General features: G+C 39.2%; 3 protein-coding genes across 3 annotated transcripts; 1 reads left to right on the top strand and 2 right to left on the bottom strand.

The window, feature by feature from the left end:
• Positions 1 to 3,085: 3,085 nt before the first annotated feature.
• LOC146706614 (olfactomedin-4-like) lies at positions 3,086 to 6,248 on the bottom strand. Its single transcript, XM_085465282.1, has 7 exons — positions 6,131 to 6,248; positions 5,889 to 6,011; positions 5,602 to 5,820; positions 5,214 to 5,367; positions 4,381 to 4,608; positions 3,656 to 3,824; positions 3,086 to 3,576 (listed from the first exon to the last, which is right to left on the bottom strand). The coding sequence occupies exons 1-7, from the start codon at positions 6,182 to 6,184 to the stop codon at positions 3,141 to 3,143; spliced, it is 1,383 nt and encodes a 460-aa protein (XP_085321408.1). The 5' UTR covers positions 6,185 to 6,248; the 3' UTR covers positions 3,086 to 3,140.
• A 3,007-nt stretch (positions 6,249 to 9,255) lies between these two features.
• Positions 9,256 to 18,080, bottom strand: LOC146706613 (olfactomedin-4-like). The gene is made up of 8 exons (XM_085464814.1): positions 17,940 to 18,080; positions 11,985 to 12,110; positions 11,783 to 11,899; positions 11,500 to 11,718; positions 11,103 to 11,256; positions 10,782 to 11,009; positions 10,011 to 10,179; positions 9,256 to 9,885 (listed from the first exon to the last, which is right to left on the bottom strand). Exons 2-8 carry the CDS (start codon positions 12,081 to 12,083, stop codon positions 9,450 to 9,452), a joined length of 1,422 nt encoding a protein of 473 aa, XP_085320940.1. The 5' UTR covers positions 12,084 to 12,110; positions 17,940 to 18,080; the 3' UTR covers positions 9,256 to 9,449.
• LOC146706612 (olfactomedin-like) lies at positions 15,566 to 19,762 on the top strand. The gene is made up of 5 exons (XM_085464815.1): positions 15,566 to 15,694; positions 15,805 to 15,963; positions 16,608 to 16,820; positions 16,957 to 17,089; positions 17,693 to 19,762. The coding sequence occupies exons 1-5, from the start codon at positions 15,656 to 15,658 to the stop codon at positions 18,538 to 18,540; spliced, it is 1,392 nt and encodes a 463-aa protein (XP_085320941.1). The 5' UTR covers positions 15,566 to 15,655; the 3' UTR covers positions 18,541 to 19,762.
• Positions 19,763 to 24,808: the final 5,046 nt, after the last annotated feature.

The following is a 24,808-nucleotide window of genomic DNA, read 5'->3' as shown; positions in this document are numbered from 1 at the left end:
ATAATGATAATATGGAGCTTTAGGTAAAGATGATAGGGCTCCTTCATTTATAAGATCATAATATTTGAATAAGAAATTTGGTCATTCCTCTGAAATAAGCACAATTTTTAGAACATTTAGAACAGGCTGACATCCTCTGGTAGGCCCTGTGATCACTGCCCTGCACCATGGTCCACCATAGGGGCCCTGCATGTTCACCCTGAGCACATATAACAAATGTGAAAAGGTCTGGAGAAGCCGTGGAGAATGTTATGCTGCCTGTAACATTGTTCAGCATGACCGGTTTGGTGGTGGGTCAACTATGGTCCGGTAGGCATATTTATAGAGAGTTTTCAAGACCACTATAGGCTAGGCACTATTTTCATGCCATACCATTAGGACCGACTCTCAGACCCTTCGCTGGTGCACTGGATGCTGTTTTCCTTTCCCCTTATAGCGTCTTCCTTTCATTTTTAAGAAATGCACATAAGGCCTCTGTGCTCTTACTGCTATACTATTTCTGCTGTGGAAACACGATTGTCAGGTGACATTTGCAGAAGTGTCATTGTTCCTAAGAAGCCACCTGTAGATGGTGACATTATGCTGGGATTCCATGAACACACTCACATAACAAACTCACACCCTCCCATGTGACTCCTTGACCCCCTGGCACCCTTAGCATCATCCTTTTGTTTCTTAACATCGTCTTATTGACCTCGTCATCCCAGTTTTATAATACTTAATCGTTTTTTTGTTTTGTTTTGTGAGGGTGGGTGAGTGCTAGTGTCACTAGTGATGACACAGACCTTAGAGGATAAGAAAATGTACTTACCAAAAAAACTTCATGTGTCCATTTCATAAGTTCAAGCCACACTTCAACAGAACATTCATGTAGTAGTCATCTAGTATTCACAGGTCATAGTTGCTACTTTTGTGCCTCACTTATTGTTTCTCCTTTTTATATTAGACATAGGAAAGGGTTATGGTGCTGCAGCAACTCCGAATGTAGTCATGGGAAAGAGAGAGTAAATTGTAACGGTCTTTTGCATATGATGGTTTGTTGAGCTTTATGTCCAGATTTTGCTCTTTTGTACCATCTGGTGGTGAACTATGGAGGGTACAGTTCTTTGCAGTTTGGGTCTCCACCCAGTGACCTTTTTGCTAGCGCACATAGTAGCTGTGTCCCAAAACGTTGGCTGCATCCTTCGGAGGCCGCATTTGAAGGCCGATTACGTCACAGCCAGGCGTCGAAGGCTGTCCCAATTCGTCGACTCCTTCAAATGCGGCCGACAAATGCGTCCTTCATTTCCCCAAATTTGAAGGATGGGTTGGGTGTGTCCTTCGTGGCCCACCATATCCCAGAAATCATAGCGCGGCCCAGCCAAATTTCTGTTGCCAACAATGGCGGCCGCTACTGAGTTTTAAAAGTAGTCTTATTAATCTTTCTGGGTCACAAAATAAACTTTTAGCATATGTTCAGGTGAGAAAGTAGCTGTGTAAATTACAAATATCTGCTTAGTTTATCAAGACATCGCATATTTGCAAAAGTGTGCCGACGTTTTCGGAGACGTCTGTTTCATTTCACAGTCTCGCACTTCCGGCCTTCTCGGTCTTCGAAGGACCTGGCCCACGTAGACTGCGAAGGCTGGGTCCTCCGAAGGATGCAGCCGACGTTTTGGGACACAGCTAGTGTCTGGACGCTGCAGCTCTCGGTTAGCTCCACATATGAATAAAGTAATGTTCAGAGTTAGATAAAGACAAGAAATAAGTGAGAAAAAAGATAGAAAAGAATATATTAAGGCCATAAAAGGCTAGTTACCCCCTCCTGGATGCCAACTCACGAGGTTTGTGTATTTGAAATGTTTGTTTCTGTGATTAATGACTTTTGATTGATTGAAACAAAGCACAAGAATGCATTCTGATGTGATGTTTTTTTTAATTGTTTCGAACGTGAGCAGTTCTCACGGGTTGTCAAGACCAGAATAAACCCTGTTTAATAACTCTACATGGTGCTTACGTCAATCCTTGCGGTAGCTACATAAACCCTATTGCAATTCCAGGGTTTCGTATGTCAGAAAATAATAATAACAAAACCATCTGCTCCTTACCGGGAAATAATTTAAATACAACCTCAGATGAACAACAACACATGACATATAATTTATTTAAGAAAAACTAAGCCAAATGTAGAAGCAGTGTGTAAAAAGATATAAAGCCCATAATTTTATAATCTGTAGAACCATCTTGCAATAACTTGCAGTAATCTTTCTGTATGACTTTACTGGTCTCTGAAATCATTATGGAGGAATTTTGTCTCCTTTACAACATTGCTTTGGTTCATTAAGCTATGGAGGTTTTTATGATGCACAGCTCTCACGGGATCTCAGCTGGGTTGAGAGCTGGACTGACTGTGCCATTGCAACACCCTGATTTTTTCTTTGCTTTTTTAATAATTCAGTTGTAGATTTGCTGCTGTGTGGCATCATTTTCCCATTGAATGACCCCATTTGGGCACCAGCTGTCAGACAATTGGATTCACTATTAACTCCAGAATACTTTGGTGTACAGAGGAGTTTACGGTTGATGCAAAGACTGCAACTTCTTTGCAAGAGCTCTTCCACTTTCAGTGGTCTGCACTTAAATTGTGAGCTTTAAAATGTGGAAGATTTTCTATGATGCTTGAAGGAGAATTTAAAATGTTGCACAAATTAAATTTAACTGTAAATGCATCGGAGAAAGCTTCGCAGATATCTCCTGTAGAATCAGCCACCTAAATGTGATCATGGCTCAAGAGTTGGCAGTTTGTCTTGTAATTGGAAGGTTGCTGGTTCGAGCCCCAGCTCTGACAGTCTCGGTCATTGTGTCCTAGGGCAAGACATTTCACCTGTTGCCTACTGGTGGTGGTCAGAGGGCCCGGTGGCGCCAGTTTCCTGCAGCCTCGCCTCTGTCAGTGCGTCCCAGGGCAGCTGTGGCTACAAAGTAGCTTGCCATCACCTGTGTGTGAATGTGTGTGTGAATGGGTGGATGACTGTGTGTAGTGTAAAGCGCTATACAAATACAGGCCATTTACCTAAATGGCAAATATCACAAGGAGGAAGTAGGGAGGTTTTAATGTTTATTTCATTTATGTGAAAATTGGCTTTAAGCATCAACATAACAATTTACCCAAACAACACCTTGTAGGAAACCATGTTGGAGTCACAGTAAGCATGCAGCATCTGGTCCACAGGGCTGTAATTTAGGCTTTGAATGTTGGTAGACATCTTGTTCATGAAGATGCCAATGTTGAACTTCTCCTGTCCCGTCACGGTGTTGAATGAGTAAAAGATCTCCTCGACCTCCTTGTTAATGTAACGTGTTGCATAGAGAACGCCACACGCCATGAAGGTGTTGGTCACTGCCCGCTTGTAGATTGAAGTGCGCCAGGTTTTTCCAAGCACCGGTGTTTCACCCTCCTCTAGCTTGGAGAGAACCAAATTGCCAAAGTCCTGGGTGGTGGTGTAGACCACCCAGACACCAGACTCATCTGTTGCCAGGTCCAGGTCAGTGTATGGGTAGCATTCCTCAAGATGGCAGAAGTTACCTTTTGAGTTGTACCTGGTTAACAGAGGATAGCAGTGAAAGTTTCTGTCATAGTTATTCAGCATTTCATCCAGTAATGAGGTCCAAGACAAACCTGGTGCCTTTTGGTAGTTGTAAGGTTGTGACACTTTTAGTGGTGAGATTGAATCGACAAACATAATCTTGGTTGTAACAGTTGTAGTACAAAGCCCCTCCATACAGAACATTATTTGGACCCTGGATGGTGTTGGTAGTTGGGTTTGAAGAGTGGATCTGGACGTTACCTGAAAAAGAAGAAGACAAACGATATGGAAGAATAAATGTGAGAAAATAGTTTAACAATTTCTAGTATGTAAAAAAATGTGTCATTAATAAAAAAGAACTGCAAAAAATTGTTCATAAGGACTTTCTAAATGTAGGTCTCAGAAGGAACCAAGGCAGAGCTGACTATGCACGTGTGCAGGACCAGCACTCATTGGTGAAAAAGAAAGATACTATCCTGCGCCAACAAGTACAGTAGTTGCTAGTCCACCAAATGCTTATCAGTCTCTCTCAGTCTTCATTTACAAATTAAAGTGCACATTAATCTTTGTAAAGATCTGCACAACTGTTGAGCTGAATGCCTCAAATAGTTAGGTATTGTGGATATGCCGAATAAACTTTATATTCTCTATGCTTTCCTTCAAGTTTTACCACAAAATCTGGTAAACCTGCAGGGTGAATGATTTTTTTACATAAAATCAACAAACCACTTCAAAGTGATTGCAATAAAACCCAAAATGCTTTGTTACATAAATTGTACCTCTGACAATTAACCACAAGAAGAGAACAGTTCCTTACCTGGGACGCTCACTCCAATGATGAGAGAACTCAGACTGCTGTAAAGACGAACATAGTGGGCATATATATTACTGGAAGTCAACATGACCAGCCAGTACCAGCTTTCTTTGCCTTCCTCTGGTCTGGGATCACGACCCCAGGCTCCGTAAGCGTACGAGCCAGGATATTCTCCTGCTGTGTAGACCCTTGGTCCAGTGACATTAAGAAGCCGGCTGCGTGGACAGGTACCTGAGGGGAGAAGTGTGTAACAGTTGTTCTTTCTGCTGCTACTTTTATGGATGCAGTGCATAGTACAACCAGCTGTCAGACAAATGGCCTCCTACTTGTCTCTAGAATACTTTGTATACCGAGGCAACCCGATATCACAACGAAGCATGGAGTAGACACGCCGGTTCATTTCATGCTTTGCCTCTCCAAAATGTGAAATGTACACACATGCAGAAGTTGCAATAAGCTGCAGTAACAGTAGAGGGAGATATTTATTTTCAAGCCAACATCAAGATAATCACTGGAAAAGGTTTAAACAGACATTATTAACACATTTACATGTATAATAGATTCTGACAAGTAAGGATCCTGGAAAGTACTTAATACGTTTTTGGTAAATAAGGCAAATGTTGACCAAATGCCAATAATACTTCACATTATACAATAATGGCCTTCAAATAGTTTGGTAATGCCTTCATAACTCGTCTTTGTTTGATGGTTTTTAGTTTCATTGTATTGAGCTCAGTTTAGTTCATGTTTGGTCTTCTGTAAAACGGTTTATTAACCCCTTCAGGGCCTCAGTAGCAGCCATCCAACCCCCAACCCCACCTGGTTGTTAGACTCACCCTGTGGGGGCTCGGTTGGTGTGACGGTAGTGTTCATTTTTTTGTTGCACTTGAATAGATCTGCCTTCAGAGCAGAGTTGACTTGCTGTCCCTTTATCACCTGCATGGTGTCAAACCTCTCCAGCTCTTGCATCTCTGCTTTCAGGTTATCCAGCTTGGAGACAGCAGATGTTAAAAGATCAAGCGAAATAGAAAAATGAATACAACACACTTATCAATATCAAATACTTTTCAAAATGCTCTTTTGACCTAATTTCAAGACTTTTTTGTTTCCATAACATAACCTAACATAACTGTGATGATGATTTTACAAGACAGTGTAAAAACAATAGTAAATATACTCTTTAGAGTGATGTCAGTGTTTTGCAGCATGTGGTTGTGAATCTACCTGTTCAGTGGCGTTAGCAGTGAGGATCTGGTGTTGCTGGGTGGTGCTGTTGAGCTTGTCAATCAGCTGCTTGATCTCAGTCATTTCATTCTCTATAACATACAAGCTGAGAACTCCATACAGCTCTCCGTCATCCTCCTTCTCCAGGATCTGCACGTCTTTGTTCAGCTGGGAAAGACGACGCTCCAACCCCAGCAGCAGACTCTCCAGCTCCACAGTCTGCAGAGGCAGCAGTGATTAAGCAGGAATGGAGACACACAGCATGAGAGCTTTAAAAGACTAGTTACCTTCCGTGGGGTGATGTTGCTGTTGCAGTCTGATACGTTGGTTTCAACTATCCTGAGTTTTTCATGAGGGAATGCCTTCTCTGAGTTATTCAGCTCGCATGCACACTTTTCTCGTGGAGGAGCCTGAAATTTAAATGTATTTTTAAGTGAAATAAGCAGCAGCATTTAGTGGTATTTGGTATTTGTCACTTCATTCAAAATGGATATTTTATCATTTAAAGGAAGTCTTCAGTATTTCTTACCTGATGGGTGAATGTGAGCAGAGCCCACAGTGAAATGATCACGTACAGCTTCATGGTGAATCACAGAGAGCAGAGCTGAACAAAACCATCTGTAAACTGCTGCAGCAGCTTGTGAACATTCCCGCTAACCTCCGTATGTGAGGAAGTGGATGTGGGTGTGTTTGTATTTCATGCATCATGCATCTCAGTGACATTTGTCACTGTTTTTCATGACATTTTTTGTTAATTACAAAAACTTTTTGAAGTTGTTTTCCCCTTTTCACTGCTGTTCAGCACAGGACATTTAATCATCTACGAATTTAATCAATATGGATTCTCAGAGCCAATGGCAGTAATGACTTACGAAACACAACACTGCATTCTTCAAGATATGATTTTTCTGTGTTTACTGACATGCACATATTTTAGCAAACCCACTGCATCAACAAGTTTCTTTGCAGATTTAAAACTGTCAGTGCAATCGGAGTCTTTGCAACAGTTTGCTCAAATGCACTCTTAAACACTATTAGAACACACAACAAAAAACATAATACAAAATAAACTTTATACAATATATTTACTTACTATAATTTTACTGTATTTGCTACATACAGTAAAGTTTATGCTGGGAACATTTTTTGTTTTATAATGTATATGAGTCACAGCTAAACCTGCGGTGACTTGAAAATGAGACAAGTCGTAAAATAGCCAGAGACTAAAATCACAATGTGTCCAATTGCACCATTTGAATTTTATATTTCGTTCTGGTCTTTATTATTCGTGCAGTGTGTTAGCCACTACCTCGTTTTGGTGCACGCTAAGCTCTTTTAACCGTATCACGTGAGCAGTCTGTGCTAAAATAATGCATAATTTATTTATGCCTCAGACTATACCAGACTGGGATCAGCAATACATATTTGTCCAAGAAATTCAAGAAATGTAAATTATTTTATTATTTTTATCTATTTAATTTTCCCAACACATAACATTTGTCACTCCCCTAAGCGTCTCATAGTAACGTAAAAGGTACCCCTCTGTCCTTATGAAACACTCTGAACAGAAAGCCACTTAAGACACAGTGGTAAGACACACTTGAAGCACAGGCCCCAGCCATCCATTCCAGCCCTAACCCTAACCTTAACCATACACATAGTGCTTTCCAAAGTGATTCAGGATCTGAAAGTGAACAGATTTGATCTTCATGTCACACATAAAACACATTTATAGATTCAACCTGCTCTCATGCCGACGACTATGACAAATTGTGGTATGTTACGTGTTGAGATGAGAACGTGTTGAATAATATTACAAACTGCAGGCAGGTCAGTTTAACACCAGGACTTTTTCACAATATGCTGTAGACAATTTATGATGTAACATATGTGATTTGGACCTTCCCTAAAAAATGTATCAAAGGAAGCTGTCATGAATTTACTAAAGAAATTAAAAATGTGTTCATACCACAGTTTTATTCTGTGGAGTATGATAAAGACAGCTCTCAGGTGCTAGACACAGCTCCCGACTTCTCTGACAAAAACTAGAGACCACAAAGACAACAGGTGGAAAACCACAATGAAATGAATCAAACAAGAGTGGACAAAGAACATGAATCCAGATTCCAAGATGGGTATTTCACGGCCATTTGAAATTGTCACTTATACAAGACTGAGGTCTCCAACTGGAAGCAGTCCATCTATTTTTTGCCACCATATTAAAGACATCAGATAAACACAAGGTTAAGCAAACATAGCAACAGTAATGTTAGGCAGTGGATGTCAAGAACCAAGTACAGTCTATCTGACAACACAAAGATAATTGTCTGTTTTGATACAGACATCTCTTAAACCTTTATTTATTGAATAAACACCAGAGATAAAGTTTTGTGTACAGGCAGCAGTCTAAACCTGTTGTAATAACACTCTGTTAACACTATTACAGTCTGCTAGTCAATAAGCATTCATAACTCAGTGCTGTGGCTGGATGATGCAATAAGACCCTGCATAAACGCAGACGGTGACTAATATGTACCCTTCTGCATGTAAATTCTGCATTTACATGCAGAATTTTTGTTGTAGATCCTGTAACAGTGAAGTTTTAGGAACAGAAAGTGCCCACTTTGCACTCAGACTGCAATAATAATTTTTTATTTTTATATTGTGGTTTGTGTTATGCATGCAATGTCTTAGCAATGGTTGAATTTATTGTGTTCTAAGCTCTTTAACTGCTTTACATACACCAAGTTTCCGGTAATACCTTTAGCACAGAGTTTGATTATGTTTTAAAGTATTGCAAACACATTTTTAGAAATTAAAAGGTTTCTTTTAGATTTTCAAATGAAGTCTGAGTTGGTCACTGATATACTTTAGTGGAATATAAGCACTAAAAGAAAAGAATGGGCTTAAACTTAGTTATGCTTAGACTTGATAATCAATATGCTTTGTTCATATTTTCATTTTGAATTGGAAATGTTAAACTTGATTAATTTGCTGTACAGATGTGCATTAGAAGATTTAATTTGTGTTCTGGTTCAAAAGTAGTTCACTTAGGTCTTGGCAATTAGAGGACAACACAAATGGTCATTTAAACTAACATCTACTGCACAGCTCATAACATGTTTTCCAAAGAAGTGCTCTTTTCTTAGGCCTTGGGGCCATTGTTGTGGTCAGCGCCAAACATGATTTAGACTTTAGAGGGTAAAGGATCAGTTATTCATTTTGTAACAGCTGTAACAAAATAAGTAGTTTAAAGCAGGGGTCTCGGACTTCACAACTCAGATTTTAGATGTGTCCTTGATCCAACAAAGCTGATTTAAATGGCTAAATTACCTCCTCAGCATGTCTTGAAGTTCTCCAGAGGCCTGGTAATGAACTATTTCAGGTGTGTTGACCCACGGTGAGATCTACAACCTGCAGGACACCGGCCCTCAAAGCCTGGGGTTACGAGACCCCTGGTTTAAATCAAATACAGCTTAGATAAATTTGGCAATATTGCATTTCAGCAAATGGTTTAATGTAATTCATTAGAATGTTAGGGGGCAAAAACACAAAAGTATTTGTCACCTCAAACACAAAAATATTGACTCTCATTAGAATTTTTTTTTTTACTTTTATATAAAGTCAGTTAAAGATGTCATTAAAAAATCTCTTAAGCCAGTAAAAGACAAAAACAAAAAAATTAGCAAACTAACTAATAAAATTAGCAAATTATTAAACACTGACCATTACTATGAAAATTAACCTTAAAAGTTACCCCATATATGAAGGTTTTTCAGCCCTTTTTTCTGACCTTCAGAAATATTTATTTTACTGGAGCAGTTATTTGAATCGAATCTTTTATGAATTTACTCAAAAATCACTTTATAGTAAACCATGTTGGAGTCAGAGTAGACATGTAGTGTCTGGTCCACAGGGCTGTAGTTCAGGGCTTGAATGTTGGGAGAAATCTTGCTGATGAAGATGCCTAGGTTGAACCGCTCCTTCCCCGTCACGGTATTGAAGGAGTAAAAGATCTCCTCGAGCTCTTGGTTGACGTAACGTGTGGCGTAGAGAACACCGCAGGCCATGAAGGTGTTGGTCACCGCCTGCTTGTACACTGACGTTTGCCAGGTCTTTCCAAGTGCAGGTGGTTCACCCTCCTCCACCTTGGACAGGATCATGTTGCCAAAGTCCAGGGAGGTGGTGAAGACCACCCAGACACCAGATTCATCTGTTGCAAGATCCAGATCAGTGTATGGGTAACACTCCTCAAGGTGGCAGAAGTTAGCCTTTGAGTTATATCTGGTTAACAGAGGACAACAGTGAATGTTTTACACTTAAAAAGCAATTCTTATTCATAAATGAATGTTTCCATCATAGTTATGTCTCATATTCATGAGCTCAAATAAAAAGTTGTGGAAAAAAACCTAGTGCCTTGGTGTAGTTCTAAGGTAGTAACGTGTTTGGTGGTGAGGTTGAAACGACAAACAGCATCTCGGTTGTAACAGTTGTAATACAAAGCCCCTCCATACAGAACATTATTTGGACCCTGGATGGTGTTGGTAGTTGGGTTAGAGGTGTGGATATAGACATTTCCTGGCAGAAAAAGAAGTGAAAGGAGAAGAAGCAGTGTGATGGGGAAACTCAAATTTAAGTATCATTGGTTGTGTTTTTAGAGAACGAATAAGCAATTTAGATCTACACAGTATGACACATTAAAATATGCACAGTTAGTAAAGCATCAATACATAACATTCTTTAATAGAACTTTATCAGGTAATGACTTATATTATTCTCTTATGAGAACTATTTACTAGAATATCTCCTAGGAAGTCTTCCAGTGCAGGTGAAGTTATTTCTTTCTTGCAAACATTTTACAATTTATTTCAAAGAATATTCACAGTTTATTTAAACGTAATATTTGCTAGAATCTGCACCCGATGCTACTTTAGTCAGTTTTTTTTTGTTGTTGTTGTTGTAAAATTTCAGTGCATGTTAACTTTCTAATGATCTGTATCACCGGACTTCAACATTTGTGAAGCTCTGCAGTCACTGTCATTCTCATTTATTTTCAGTAACACAAGTTAAAGGAAAACAGGTCTTCATTGTCTTTAAAAAATCTCAAAGGAATTCGATCCTGTCATCGGCCACTTCAAAGGGACAACTGGCACGTTTGACACTACACAGCAGTTCCTTACCTGGGGCACTCACCCCCCTAATGAGAGAGTTCAGGCTGGAGTAAAAACGAATGTAGTTGGAGTATCTGTTGTTGGAAGTCATCATCACCAACCAATACCAGTTCTCTTTCCCTTTCTCTGGTTTGGGATCACAGCCCCAGGCTCCATAAGAATACAAGCCAGGATACTCTCCTTCTGTGTAGAACACTGGCCCGGTAACACTAACAAGCCGGCTGCGAGGACAAGTACCTGAAGGAAAATTAAAGTGTGTATTAACTGTGAGCCATACTAGTCCTATAGAGGTTTCAACCTCTTAACAATCGCAAGTGAGGCATAACTCACCCTGTGGAAGCTGTGGAAGCTGGGTGAGTGCCTTCACTTCCTTTTTGCAACTGTCCAGGTCTGTCCTCAGAACCTCGATGGTTTGTCGTCCCTTTATCACCTGCATGGTGTCGAACTTCTCCAGCGCTTTCATTTCTGTTTTCATGATCTCCAGCTGAGAGAAAGAAGACATTCAAATGTGGAGCCAAACAGAGAAAAATGTATTTCTTAACATGGCTTGATACTCCACAAATCAACAAAAGGGCACTCAAAACAATGAATATACAGAATATGTTTAACAGAATTAAATGTCACTGTTCTGTTAACACCATCTATAATATCGAATAGTGAAAACACAATAGTAGATGTACACTTCAGGGTGATGTCAGCGTTTTGCAGCATGTGGTTGTGAATGTACCTGGCGAGTGGCGCTAGCAGTGAGGATCTGGTGTTCCTGGGTGGTGCTGTTGAGCTTGTCAATCAGCTGCTTGATCTCATTCATTTCATTCTCTATAAGATACAGGCTGAGAATGCCATACAGCCCTCTGTCATCCTCTTTTTCCAGGATCAGCACATCTTTGCTCAGCTGGGTAAGACGTTGCTCCAACCCCTGCAGTAGACTCTTCAGCTCCACAGACTGCAGAGACAGCAGTGGTTAAACAAACAAACAGTATGACACTATGAGTCGCAGGGTAACTTACCTTCTGTGGGATGATGTTGCTTTTGCAGTCTGATGTACTGCTTTCAACTTTTCTGAGTTTTTCATGGGGGAATATTCTCTCTGAGTTATTCAGCTCGCATGTACACTCTGTATGCTCCTGAAAATGTAAGGGTGGTGTATTATGAATTGTACTAAAGTTTTAAAAAGATTTCTATGTGACCTGAGGCTTCAGTGTTTCTTACCTGCTTGGTGACGGTGAGCAGAGCACACAGTGGAATGATCACATACAGCCTCATGTTGGACCAGAGAGAAAATTTTGTGTCTGACTGAAGCAGCAACATCAAACTTGTGAGGAATCGTGCGAACGTCTAGAGAAGAAATAAAAAATGTTGACAATCACAGACACAGAACGAAAGCGAGAGAAAGCACGACACAAAGAGAGAAAGAGAACAACTTAAACAAGAAACAATAGCCACAAAGAGGAAAAAAGAAAAACACACTGTTACTACAGATACTGCAACACAGTGAAATAAAAGCAACAATAAAAAAATGCAGAAAACTATTACACCTTAACTGAATAAGCACATTCCTGTGCATCTGATAATAAAACTTGGAATACGTGGAATATACAAAGATAATCCAAACAACTGATTCATGCACCTTTTTTTGAGGATTTTAAGGACATTTCATATGCAGCTTCTCTCAATGGAAGATGTAGTAACAGGTTTCAGGAACAGGAAGTGAAAATTCTACATGAGTGCAAAAAATACCACGGAAAGAAAAATCATGTCATGTCCAATTATACCATTCACAATTAATTTTTAACTCTAGAGGTTGCTATCCATGCTATGTTTTTGTGCCTGTTAAGTGTTCAAATTGTGCAGTTGTTATCGTTACTCGTGCTACACAACTGGAATTGGTGATATCCTGTACAGTTCAGTTTAATTTAACTGATTTGAATTGTAATGTATTTTTATGGGTTGATTAACTCACCACCCAATAACATTTAGGATGTGAGGAAAACAATTTGTATAGTTTTGAAAAAATTTATCATGTTTTTCCTTTTTTATATATGAAATATCGATAAACATATCTGGTAAACGTTTGAGGTCTCCATTCTCATATGTTGTCTTTTATAATTATTGACAAAAACCAGCAAACAGAAATGAGTCAACTGGAGAAAGACTGAAAGATTTTAAAGCAACACATTCTCTTCCCAAAACGTAACATACCGACGCTATCGCCGTGTCTCAATTCCTAGGCTGCATCCTGCTGCATTTGTAGACCGATTAAGGCACAGCCAGGGGACGAAGGCTGTCCCAATTCGAAGGATACTACATATGCAGCCGACAGATGTGTCCCTCATTTCGGGTGTATCCTTCGTGGCCCAACCTATCCCAGAACTCATAGCGCGGCCCAGCCAATTCCAGTTTCCAACAATCGTGGCAGCTCCTTACTTTTAATATTACTCTTATTACTACTTTCTGTGTGACAAAATAAACCTTTAAGATCTTTTCAGACAAGAATGTAACAGTGTACTGAAAATATAGTAAAACACAATTTACTTGTTTTTTAAATATATTTTTTGTAAATATGCATATTTCGATTGTAAAAATACATTCAGAAATGTATCATAATTTCCCAAATATTTGTCTGTTATGTGAGAGAATGATCTGTTAAATTCAAATGTAATACTATGGAAAAATATATAAAATGATCAAAAAGGAATGAGAATAATCAATAATTAAAGGAGTAATTTCAATAATTCAGAGGTAACAAGTGAAAATATAATTAATAGGAATAAAAACAAAAAAAAACATATAAAACATTGCACGACCACGCTGTGCTAATTATATATTTTAAAAAATAAATGTAGAGGTAGGAATTGCAATTAATATAAATCTCAAAGTATTCACAACATTTCTGAACAGAAATAGGCCTCTGCACCTGGGGTGAGGGTGTGGCCATGAAAACAATGTGACATGCCATTGGATGTTGGGACACATAATAACATGACGCTAGGTATCGGCCAATGAATGTGAACTAACAACCACAAGGTCGCGGGTATGGGTGTACTGTAGGAAAATCCTAATATAAAAGTATTTTACTGTGCATTTTACAGTTTTGTTCTGTTCTTGTAGAATATCATTAAAGTTACGTAAATAGACTGTGATTTCACATTTCAAATGTAAATTAACGTTAAATCACTGTAATGTGATGCCAATGTTCACATTTTGGACAGAGAGGACAGATGTTTTGAAAGAGGAGTGAAAGAAGCCATCTATGTCCACTGTGAGCGACCATCTTTGAACAGAGGCGGGGGTTTACGACACCAACTGTCTGCCATCTATAATCCACTTTTGAGTTAATGATTTCACAAATATCTGTCCGTTATTTGAAAGATTGAATTGTTGAATTCAAATGTAATGCTATGGAAAAGTATATAACATGATTCCTATAACCTTGTGTTACATCACATAAGTATTATTATCATTGCTATTTAGGGCAATCGTGGCTCAAGAGTTGGCAGTTCGCCTTGTGATCAAAAGGTTGCCGATTCGAGCACCGGCTCGGACACTCTCGGTATTGTGTCCGTGGTCAAGACTCTTCACCTACTGGTAATGGCCAGAAGGGCTGATATGGCAGCCTCTCCTCTGTCAGTCTGTCCCAGGGCATGCAATCATTATTATTTAAGCAAACTGCTAACTGTATATTTCTGTATATTTACGTATTATGATTCTTATTGCCACATTCATTGACCTTGTTTATAGGTGATTTCATTGTTTGATCACGTCAAAATGTTCCTAATTTAATGTCTAAAAGCACTTGGAAAAGGCAGAATCCCAAGTAAAATTGGCGCAACAAACTCTATTTTCATTACTGAAAATAACTGTATTTTTATGAGAAAGTTATTTTCTGTTATTTTACGGTAGTATTTTGGCGCCCCAGCTGCTGGAATATTACCAATTTTTTAAGATGTTTTTTTTAACAGTGCACATAAAGGCAGACAGTGACTAATACGTGCATCTATTTTGAGACATACATGCTGAATCTTAGTTGTAGATCCTGTAATGGTAAAGTTTCAGGAACTGAAAGTGTCCACTTTGAGTCAGACTGCAATAATAATTAGATTTTTTTTTAATTCTGTGGTTTGTGTTATGCATGCAACATCTTACAGTAAATCATTTATTGTGCTCTTTTAACAGTCTCCAAGTTTCCAATGATAATTTATGATAACGTATAAGGTTTCGTTGCTAAGCAAGTACATGTTTAGAAGTTGCTACTTTTCATTACATATTAATATGTCAATGTAAATGCCTACCTTTTAGGGTACGTAACAGAGATTAGAAGGGCTTAATTTTTTACTTTTTTATTCAGAACTGATAAAAATAGTTTAACATAAAAAAGGTGATAGAATTTAAAAAGTGTCTCTTGTTATTTAGTTTCTAAGAGTGTATCACTTTTATCTAAGTTCACCCTTGTAAAAATCAGATTAATTTGTTACAATATGCTAAAAGGGCCGTTTCCATTGGTTACAGGTTTTAACATTTTAACGTTAAAGTAAATGTATAACATCTGCCAGTAGTAATCTATAATAATTAAAAAAAATTTAAAAAATTAATAAAGTAGGAAATAATCCTGTTAGGAAGGAATGAAAACATTTGGAAATGAGAGCTGATAAATTAACAATACATGAAGGAAGTGGGAGGGGTCCTACAGAAGTCCAGCTTGATGCTTTTAGTTGTGTCATCCAATTGCTTTTAAGTCTGTGACGCAACCCATCAGTGACAGGAAACAGGCCAGCAGGCTGTGTGTTTGTTGTCAGTGAGTTTATTAGAGAAAACAGAGGAGCACTGTGTGTGTTTGTGTGTGTGCATCTTTGTTGGTCCAGTCTCAGTTTTTCCAGCTAAACATGCTGCAGATACTTCTATTGCTACTGCTGTCATCCACGGTAAGTTACACTTCAAAGCTAATGATTTAATATAGTATTTTAGGAGAAAAAGTTATTTGAGTAGCCCGTGAACAGTTCCTCAGGATTTAACCTGCTGTACCCACAATCAGGCTGACAGCCGGAGTCAGCGAGTGTCGGGCTACAAGAAGGCAAATGCATGTGTGTGCCAGCTAAACTCCACCATGTGGCTGTTCCCTGCTCAGAAGTTTAAGTACGTGTTGGAGGAAGTTCACACCTGTGAAGGATCTCTGAATAACCTACAAGAAGAGGTAAGAACTCATGTAGCATTATTTTACTCACCTCTGCTACTTAAGCATAAGTACCAATTGCAATATTATTGCGTCATTATTTATAATTTTTTTATTATCACATATACTATATATTGGTATATAATTTTTAAATGTATGTGTTACTGAAGTTTATATTTTCATATCATTCCTCTGCCACCTTCAACAGATTTATTTTTGAACAACAAAAAGATTTGTAGGATTCATATTGAAAACTAGAAAACCTATGGCTTGTTTGTCTTGTTAAACTTACATTATCAGTTGGGATTTAAATACACAGCCGGGGTCCACGGTGTTTTATTTTTCAGTTATATTCCACATTGGCCTTTTGGAATCTCTTTTCTATAAGTACCTCCTCGTTTATTATACTCTTATACTGAAATTTGATATGATATGAGAAAGTATGCACAGTAAAATAATATAATGTAAAATAATCACTTTTCATAACCATTTCAATATTTGATATTAAATACTTTAAAAAAGTTTTTAAAAGCAAAAACACTGAAATACCCACAGAATTGATTTCCTGTTACCATTAATTTTATGTTATTGTCTGCCAGATAATATTTCAACTTCAGTCTGGGATCAGAATATCACAGGATTTTTTTTGTCTGCATTTCTTGCAGCTGACGTTCTCCAGCCAACGTCTTCCACTGATCCAGGATCAGTTTTCCAACTTTACTGCTCGGCTGGAGCCCTACAACTACCTGCATTTCAGGGGCCTGTATACAGAACTGTCCCTGCGCCAGCTGGGCCAGGAGCTCAGCCAGTTACAGGTGGACATCGATGTGGTCCACAGCCAGCTTAACAACTCCGAGACACAGAAACTCTCCAAAGAGGTAGAGCTAAAATAGCAAATGGCAGCAAAAAACAACAGAAAGAAAAGATTTAATGTTATACTATGTCAGGTCACATGTGACCTGTTGTGATGTAACAGAATTATCAATAGAATAATATTATATCCATTTCTGATAGGCTGATAGACTACATAAACATGTAAACAAGATGCAAACAATAGACACGCTTAACATGAAGACTGTGAAGGAGAAACTGCGCTACCTAAAGAATAATGTGGAGACCTGCAAGTCAATCCCCAAAGACTTCAGAGGTATGTGTGTGTGTGTGTGTGTATGTGTGTGTGTGTGTGTGTGGTGTACATGTTTAGATATCTTTGTGAGGACAGAAAATTAACATGCTGCTATACTTATGCGGACGAAATGCCCGTTCACACGAGTTTGAGGCTCAAAATGTGATTTTAGTGTCAGGGTTACAACAGGGTTAGGGTTAGGCATTATTTTTGATGGTTAGGTTTAGACTAGGTGGCTGGGGAAAGCATTATGTCAATTAGATGTCCTCACTATGATATGAAAAAATTGTGGGTGTGTGGGATTGTCAGTGAGAGACAATTATCAATTAATTTGTAATAATCAATTATTCCTGAACACAGTATTTCTCAGTGATTGGGGTATTGGACTTTCTTTGTATTTTCATTCTACCTATGCACAAGGAATGGTGGAGAAGACCCAGTACAAAGCTGTGTCACTCAAGAACTACAAGAACTAGCTTATTTTCCCTGATCCTGTCTGAAAATAATATTTGAGCCAAACAGACACTCTCACGGGATCATAAATAAATGATCCCGATAGGTGACAATGATTGACTGTATCTTATTATCTCCTTCAGAAACCTCCTGATCTTTCTGCCTTTCCAGGTCATGACAGGCACTGCCTCAGAGGTCTGATCACCAACATCAGTGACCCTATCACAGCTAAAGTCAGTCCTCATGGTAAGAGCTATATCTCTGGTTCGTGGGGAAAACAAGCCCAGAAAGAGAGCGAGGGGCAGAAGAACAGTTACTGGGTTCAACCTCTGCTAAGCAGCCACATCTGGGGCAACACTGTGCGCCTTTACCAAACCTATGAAGACCTCATGGCCTCAACAAACCACAGAGAATTTACCTTTGCTTCATCTTACAGTCATCCCAGCACAAATGAAGGTCCGAACGCCGTCCTGTATGGCGAGGCTCTGTATTATCACTGCTACCGCTCTGCAGACATTTGCCGGTATGACCTGGAGACCAACGAGGTCAAACGGGTGACTCTTCCAGGCACCGGTGTGGGTTTCAACAACAAGTTCCCCTATTGTTACTACGATTGCCGGCTCAATAGTGATGTTGATGTAGAGGCAGATGAAACAGGACTGTGGGCTCTCTATGCCACTATAGGTAACCATGGTAACCTCGTGATCAGCCGCTTAGTTTGGGACAGCGAGGTGAAGAGTCTCAACGTGACACAGACGTGGGAAACGAGGTTGTTCAAGAAGGCAGTAAGTAACGCCTTCATGGTGTGCGGTGTGATGTATGCGACTCGTTACGTTAATGAGTACCGGGAGGAGGTGTTCTACGCCTTCGACACAGCCACAGGCAAAGAAGACAACTCACTAGCAATACCACTGGAGAAGGTAGCTAAAGCAGTGGCTAGTCTAAGCTACAATCCCACCAACAAGCAGATCTACATGTACAACGATGGATACTTGCTGGCCTACCAGGTTTACTTCTGATCTAAAGCTTGTTAAACAGTTAGAAAAAAGCAATGATTTAAAGTTCAGTTTGAGGACTATTTTATGCAAGCAATACAAATATCACAAATATGTCATGTATGCTGTAAAAAATTAAAAAAATCTATCTATCTATCTATCTATCTATCTATCTATCTATCTATCTATCTATCTATCTATCTATCTATCTATCCATGTATCTATCTATCCATCTATCCATCTATCTATCTATCTAGGCCTAGCTTGAGGGTACACGTTAATATTTTAGCTGTTATGGGGCTACAACTCTTGATGCTTCCTCTACCATGGGGGCTGCTTTGGACTTTATCTTCCATATCTGCTTCCATTGCTGCACATGGACGTCCCTCTCCTGTCCTGGTTCTGCTGGAGGTTCCTTCCTGTTAAAAAGGAGTTTTTCCTTACCACTGTCGTCAAATCACTTGCTCATTGGAGTGATATGATTGTTGGGTTTTCTCTGTTTTTTTATATTATTATAGGGTTTTTACAATATAAAATGCCTTGAGGGAAGTGTTGTTGTGACTTAGTGCTATATAAATAAAACTGAACTGAATTCAAATTTAGGGTTTTGGTGTTGCAGAAACTATGTAATGTAAATGAGAAAGTAAACACTATTTCAAATTTAGGGTTTTGCATATTAGCAAATATTAACAAAAATCATTGGAACCTTAAAAGAAAATTATTTAAATACAAACTCAGATGAAAACATGACATATTTCATCATGTCACTTATTTAACAAAATATATAATCAATGTGAAAAATTAAGTGCAGTGTACTCTATGATTCAGTAAATTGTAGAGACACGTGTATAATCTTTTTGAGAAACTTTATCAGTCAGTCAGATTATTATTGACACATTTTGACTCTCTTTTCTTTACAAAAATTGTTCATTCGATTAAGGTTCTCAGGCATTGATTTGTGCACTTGTATTATGAACCATAAATGTGTAACATTTTATCTGATACTTGAAGGAGAAACGAAAATGTTATCCATTGTAAATTTCAGTCATTGTAAATGCACTGCAAAAAATTAAATTAAATTAAAAAAACTTTTTCTACTCACATTTTATGTTTTTTGTTAATACAGTATGTCAAAATGAAAACATAACTATAAATTCAGACACGTGAGGTCGTGCTGAAAACAATGATACCAAACAAAAATAGTTTTTAAAGGTGAAATGTAGAGGAAACATCAAAAGTAGTTAAAAATGTCCAATTATACCCTGGACCCCAGAGGGTTAAAAAAATGTTTAACCCTCTGGGGTCCAGGCCCAGTAAGGCAATAGTTACTTTTCAAGTAATTAATTACTTTTAGAATCTTGTAACTCAGTTACTAACTCAGTTACTTTTTGAAGAAGTAACTATAATTAATTACTTAAAGTAACTTGCCCAACACTGCATATTAAAAAAAAGCTAGTAAATGTTGTGATATTTTGATACCATGGTAGCATTAACAGGATATTGTTTTATAGTGATATTATACAGGAAAACTGTTACTCAATAAGGCCCATTTACTAGTTGTTTTTCTCTTTCTCTGTAACCTAAGAATTAATGTGTAAGAATCACAGGATGGTACCTCAAGGTTGAAAACACCACAGAGATCACTTCCTTACTCCCATCCTCCCTTCCTTATCTCTTAGAAAGGAGCTTGTTAAAGGCCAGGTGGTTCGTTTCAGAATTCACTAATGAAAGAACTCTGTATTCTATGTCTAGGAGTGTATTTTGCTGGGATAATCATAAATTGTAGCTGAACTGATAAACTACACAAAGGATACTTCTTTGCTCACAAGGCAGGAAGACGTTCCCTTATTTGGTCTGTACCGGTTTGAACTGAGAATCTGTTGACACACGAACCTTTTTCCTCTATATATACTGTTGTAAGATGAATAAACCTTTGTACGAATAAACCGTACAGTTTCTGTGTCGTTTTGTTCTCCCAGTTGCTCCCGACGTCGTAACTAACACACTGAATGGCATATTTGACTGTTACTTGAGAATATTTCTTTGAGTTCTATAGGTTATGGACAATCTCTGCTGATAGGTGCTCACGCCTCGGAGGAAACCCGATCCACGGAGAAACCCGGGACGGAGATTTCTTTCAATTTGGTGTCAGAAGTGGGATTTGCTGACGAAGGTAAATACGTGTCTTTTTTTTATTTATAAGACTGTATTATACCTTTCTCAGTGATTCATAGAGAAACGGGATATACTGACGAAGTTTTCCTTAGTGGCCCAGATAAATGGGGTACACTGACGACTTCCTTAGCCCCGATTAAAGTAAATTAAAAGCAGAGAGATACAGGAGGTTGCCTGTTGTTTTGAAAACGAAAATTGCTAGCAATAAAATCGAAAGTAACCTCAACTTTGCCTCAGCAAAAATACTAACATAAATCCTTCAAGCGTGTAAACCCCTCTGGAAATCACTGAACATGGGTCAGAATAATTCAAAGACCTCAGACAGGTCCGAAAAAAAAAATCGAAATTAACTGCAAAACAAAATAAAATAAAATATAAAGTCACAAATAACGGCTCAGTACGACTCCCACTTCCGGTCACGTGTAATCCACGTCCGTGAATCGGTGAAGACTTTCATGATTACGTATCCAGAACATGTGGAAGTGCTTACGTGACTGACTTTGTCTACAACTTAAGAACTGTAAGTTCAATGCATTCTAATTTATTTCCGGAGCCCTATCCCGAACGATTATCGCCAGAAAACAGGTCAGTAGAAAATGTTGAATATCATTTGCGATAAGTAGTCTGCTTAAAAAATCCTGTAGAAAATATATGATAGAATGTCGTGACGTGATACATCGAATATTACCACTATGGAAAAAGGGACCGGAACCAGGTATAGATGCTTTAACATCAAATAAAACTAGTGCAGGCTCTAGCATAGAAAATAAATCTACCACAGGAAAAGCTAGTCTTGCATGTCCAGCCGTTCTGCCTACGGCCCCACCCCCTTACGAAGATGAGACCAAATTAATAGTCGCTGTAGCAGCTGCACGCACACAACGTCAACATTCTGATCTAACCAGCTTAAAAGAAAGTGACAAAAAACCTGAATCAGATGCAACGAATCTTAGCCATCTCCTTGAACAGGACCAGGAAAATCAATATATACGCCGCGAGGAAGAATTAGCAGAACATAGGAAAAGAGAAAAACTTTTGAAAGAAGAATGTGAGGAACTTATGAAAAGCAATTTAGACGACTGTGAAGAAAAACTTTTGCATCATGCAGTGTCCATAATTGACACCCACATGAAACGCCACGATATCGTGGCTAGAGGTTTAGAGGTAGCTAAAGAAATACCTATTACCAGAACTTTAATAAAGACTTATCTAAAAGGAAAAAAGGAAAAACAAAGCCAGAATGACAAAGGTCCTTACACCAACACTCGCAAACAATCAGAATTAAAATCTAGTGACGTCAATGACACTTACCCCTTTATGATAATAGGAGATCAGTGTTGTATTCAGCCCCCTAAAATCTCAGAATTAGTGGTAACTATTAAAGAGCTTCCTGATCCTCTTAAAAATCCTACAGCCTTTGTCTTTGCATTACAGAGAAGTACCAGGTATCACCACTTGGGTGGTCCGGATTACAGGTACATATTGTGTCAATGCATTCCTGGAGTAACCGAGTCACAACTCATAGGAGAGATAGGTGAATTAGATCCAAAGCATGATAAAGCATCCACAACTGCAGAGTTCTTGTGGGTAGATGATGACAAAATCACCGGTTTCTTCAGGAATCTAAAGAGATTCCTGTTAACAATGTCCAGAGACAAAATTGACTTAAATGCAGTAACAATGTGTAAACAGAAGCCTGATGAATCTATCCTAGTATTCATAAAACGCTTTATGCACTGTTGGGCTAATGAGGCATGCATGCCAGAGGATGGAAATGATCAGATTTTCATTACTACCTTTTTGAACAATATCCACCCTGAATGCTCTCAGTTGCTAAAAGTGACAGCTACTGATAATCTCTACGAACTGAGTAAAGATGCTTTCTTAAAGCTTGTAAAACTGAAGGCCAGTGAATTTTAATCCACAAGGTAGACAAGCTAGAGGTGCAAATTTGGCTCCGTTTTCCAGCAGCCGCAGACACCCAGAGCAAAAATGAATTTGTGTATTTCATTTAACACAAAGGGTGAAATGTTTGCTGACACTGATAACAGCTTATGTTTTTTCGGCCCTATGCACCGACATCATGGAGAAGGAACAGCCTCTGTGTCAGCTGGACGCCTCAGCAGAGAATGAAATCAACATCTTTTTGTCCGGTACTCCACGTCACACACTGTGTCAAACACGTGTACAGATGCCACTACCAGGATGGCTCAGACAGGCTTGACGTTCATGACTGCATGACACGCATACAGGAATCCACAGCACCACGTCCAGATCTAGAGCAAACACCTATCCCAGACTCAGCCACGGTTTATGTGGACGGGTCCTGTTCAAGGCCGAATGACAACTCATTTCTTTGTGGCTATTCAGTGGTGACATTGCCTGACATCATACTAGAGGCTCACTCATTACCATTTCACTCAGCACAAAAAGTAGAGCTCATGGCTTTAATACGCGCCTGTGAGCTACATGTGGATAAGCGTGTGACAATTTACACAGACAGCCGCTATGCGTTTGGCGTCGTACACGACTTTGGCACATTGTGGAGACAAAGAGGATTTAGATCGGCTGACGGAAAACCGATCGCTAATTCTGATCTTGTGCAAAGACTTTTGCAGGCTATACAACTACCATCGGCCGTTGCAGTTGTGAAAACGAGAGGACACAGTACAGCTGACACAGACGAAGCAACAGATAATGCCCTAGCAGACGTGACAGCCAAGGCTGCAGCTGCATCGCAGCTCCCACCTCCGCAGGAAGTATTATCTGTGCCCCTACAGCTGCCACTTGTTACACTCCCAGACTATTTAGACACAAATGTTGATTTAAAATTCATACAAGAGCAGGCCTCTGCATCTGATTACACCTATTGGGAGAATAATGACTGTACCTTAGATGACAGAGATGGCTTATACAAAAATCTTGAGGGTTTGATTGCCCTGCCATCTTCCCTGCTGCCAGTCCTTATCCGACATTTTCACGGTGTGAGTCATGTCGGACAAAGTGGGGTAATAGATGCAATAAAATCAAGATTTGTAATTGAAAAAAACATTGCATGCAGTAAAAAGCATATTAGCAACCTGCCTAACATGTGCACGAACTAATGTAGGGAGACCAAAAGCAAAACATCAGCATTTACCACAACCAGATTTTCCATTTCATACATTACAAATTGATTTTACACACATGCCAGCACAAGGAAGCATCAAGTACTTACTGGTAATAGTGGATCAATTTAGTAAATGGGTAGAAGCTTATCCAACATCAAAAGAAACTGCAGAAGTAGTCTGTCAAAAGTTGAGCAATGAAATAATACCCAGATTCGGGATACCTCACCAAATTAACAGTGATAGAGGACCTTCATTCACATCAGAAGTAATTCAAAAGTGTGCTAAAACTCTAGGAATAGACTGGAAATATCATGTGCCATACCACCCTCAGAGTTCAGGAGTTGTAGAAAGAATGAATAGGACCATAAAAAATCGCCTGACTAAAGCAATGATAGAAACAGGAATGACCTGGGTCAAATTACTTCCTCAAGTCCTCTGTAAAATTAGAATGACTCCATCCGCAGCAACCAAATTATCTCCATTTGAAATAATCATGGGAAGACCGTTTCCAACACCATGGTCAGCTTCCAGAGGGGCACCGCTATTGGAAGGGGACATAGACACTGCATTGTCCGACTATGTTCACAATCTGGTAGAAACACTGAATAATAACTATCAGAAAGTTTGTCTCTCTCAGCCTCTCCCCTCCACAGCTCCAACTCATCAGTGGAGGCCAGGAGACGCGGTGTTGGTGAAGTCGCTAAAACCAAGGACACTCGGGGAGGCCGCGTTTTCCAGCCCCCAGACTGTACTGGCAGTGACGAGAACCAGCATCCTCACAGACGGACAACCTCAGTGGATTCATGCCAGCAGGGTTAAGACCAGCCCAACCAGACCATCTCAGGCGTCGGATCAAGCAGACGACGTCTCCGGCGAGCCAGCGCCCGGATCTAATACACCTACACACACGCAATCACTGATTAACACACAACGCCTGAAAGAGCCACAACAAGGTACTCGAACATCCAGCAGGAACAGAAAGCCGAGAGTACCACATGATGTCTAAT

The sequence above is a fragment of the Copadichromis virginalis genome, linkage group LG7, assembly GCF_057382275.1.
Source record: "Copadichromis virginalis isolate Kocher_CV1m ecotype Utaka linkage group LG7, C_Virginalis_male_GT1.1, whole genome shotgun sequence".
NCBI lineage: Eukaryota > Metazoa > Chordata > Actinopteri > Cichliformes > Cichlidae > Copadichromis > Copadichromis virginalis.
Note: the sequence above shows the minus strand (reverse complement) of the source record. Positions and strands in the feature narration are given on the sequence as shown.

What these genes read in the sequence shown, in the direction of transcription:
- LOC146706612 (XM_085464815.1), top strand. Translation starts at nt 15,656, where the DNA reads ATGCTGCAGATACTTCTATTGCTACTGCTGTCATCCACG. An exon ending in TGCTACTGCTGTCATCCACG is followed by an intron (nt 15,695 to 15,804) that starts GTAAGTTACACT and finishes ACCCACAATCAG; the next exon opens with GCTGACAGCCGGAGTCAGCG. An exon ending in AATCCCCAAAGACTTCAGAG is followed by an intron (nt 17,090 to 17,692) that starts GTATGTGTGTGT and finishes CTGCCTTTCCAG; the next exon opens with GTCATGACAGGCACTGCCTC.
- LOC146706614 (XM_085465282.1), bottom strand. Translation starts at nt 6,184, where the DNA reads ATGAAGCTGTACGTGATCATTTCACTGTGGGCTCTGCTCACATTCACC. An exon ending in TGCTCACATTCACCCATCAG is followed by an intron (nt 6,012 to 6,130) that starts GTAAGAAATACT and finishes TTTAAATTTCAG; the next exon opens with GCTCCTCCACGAGAAAAGTG. An exon ending in CATTGGAGTGAGCGTCCCAG is followed by an intron (nt 3,825 to 4,380) that starts GTAAGGAACTGT and finishes CTTCTTTTTCAG; the next exon opens with GTAACGTCCAGATCCACTCT.
- LOC146706613 (XM_085464814.1), bottom strand. Translation starts at nt 12,083, where the DNA reads ATGTTGCTGCTTCAGTCAGACACAAAATTTTCTCTCTGGTCCAACATG. An exon ending in GCTTCCACAGCTTCCACAGG is followed by an intron (nt 11,010 to 11,102) that starts GTGAGTTATGCC and finishes ATTTTCCTTCAG; the next exon opens with GTACTTGTCCTCGCAGCCGG. An exon ending in GAACTACACCAAGGCACTAG is followed by an intron (nt 9,886 to 10,010) that starts GTTTTTTTCCAC and finishes TCTGTTAACCAG; the next exon opens with ATATAACTCAAAGGCTAACT.